Source organism: Phaethon lepturus, unplaced genomic scaffold, assembly GCF_000687285.1.
Source record: "Phaethon lepturus isolate BGI_N335 unplaced genomic scaffold, ASM68728v1 scaffold40118, whole genome shotgun sequence".
NCBI lineage: Eukaryota > Metazoa > Chordata > Aves > Phaethontiformes > Phaethontidae > Phaethon > Phaethon lepturus.
In genome coordinates this window covers 1,345-1,557 of record NW_010560502.1, presented here as the reverse complement: position 1 = coordinate 1,557, position 213 = coordinate 1,345, and the positions used below count along the sequence as shown (strand labels likewise).

The following is a 213-nucleotide window of genomic DNA, read 5'->3' as shown; positions in this document are numbered from 1 at the left end:
GGGGCAGGAGAATGAGGACGAGTGTGCGGTGTGCGGTGATGGTGGTGAGCTCATCTGCTGTGATGGCTGCCCCAGGGCCTTCCACCTCGCCTGCCTGGTGCCCCCACTGCCCCGCGTCCCCAGGTGAGCCCTGGGGTGCCATGGGGACCCCGGTGTCCCCTGGCTGTCCCTCACCACCCCGCTCTGGCTGTGCAGCGGGACGTGGCAGTGCCG

General features: G+C 70.4%; 1 protein-coding gene across 1 annotated transcript in view; it reads left to right on the top strand.

The window, feature by feature from the left end:
• LOC104625922 (autoimmune regulator-like) overlaps positions 1 to 213 on the top strand; it is a gene marked incomplete at both ends in the record, with an annotated part of 1,339 nt that overhangs the window by 355 nt on the left and 771 nt on the right. The window contains 2 exons of the mRNA XM_010293690.1: positions 8 to 123; positions 196 to 207. Coding sequence (XP_010291992.1) covers positions 8 to 123; positions 196 to 207 — 128 coding nt within the window. The remainder of the gene's footprint in view (positions 1 to 7; positions 124 to 195; positions 208 to 213) is intronic.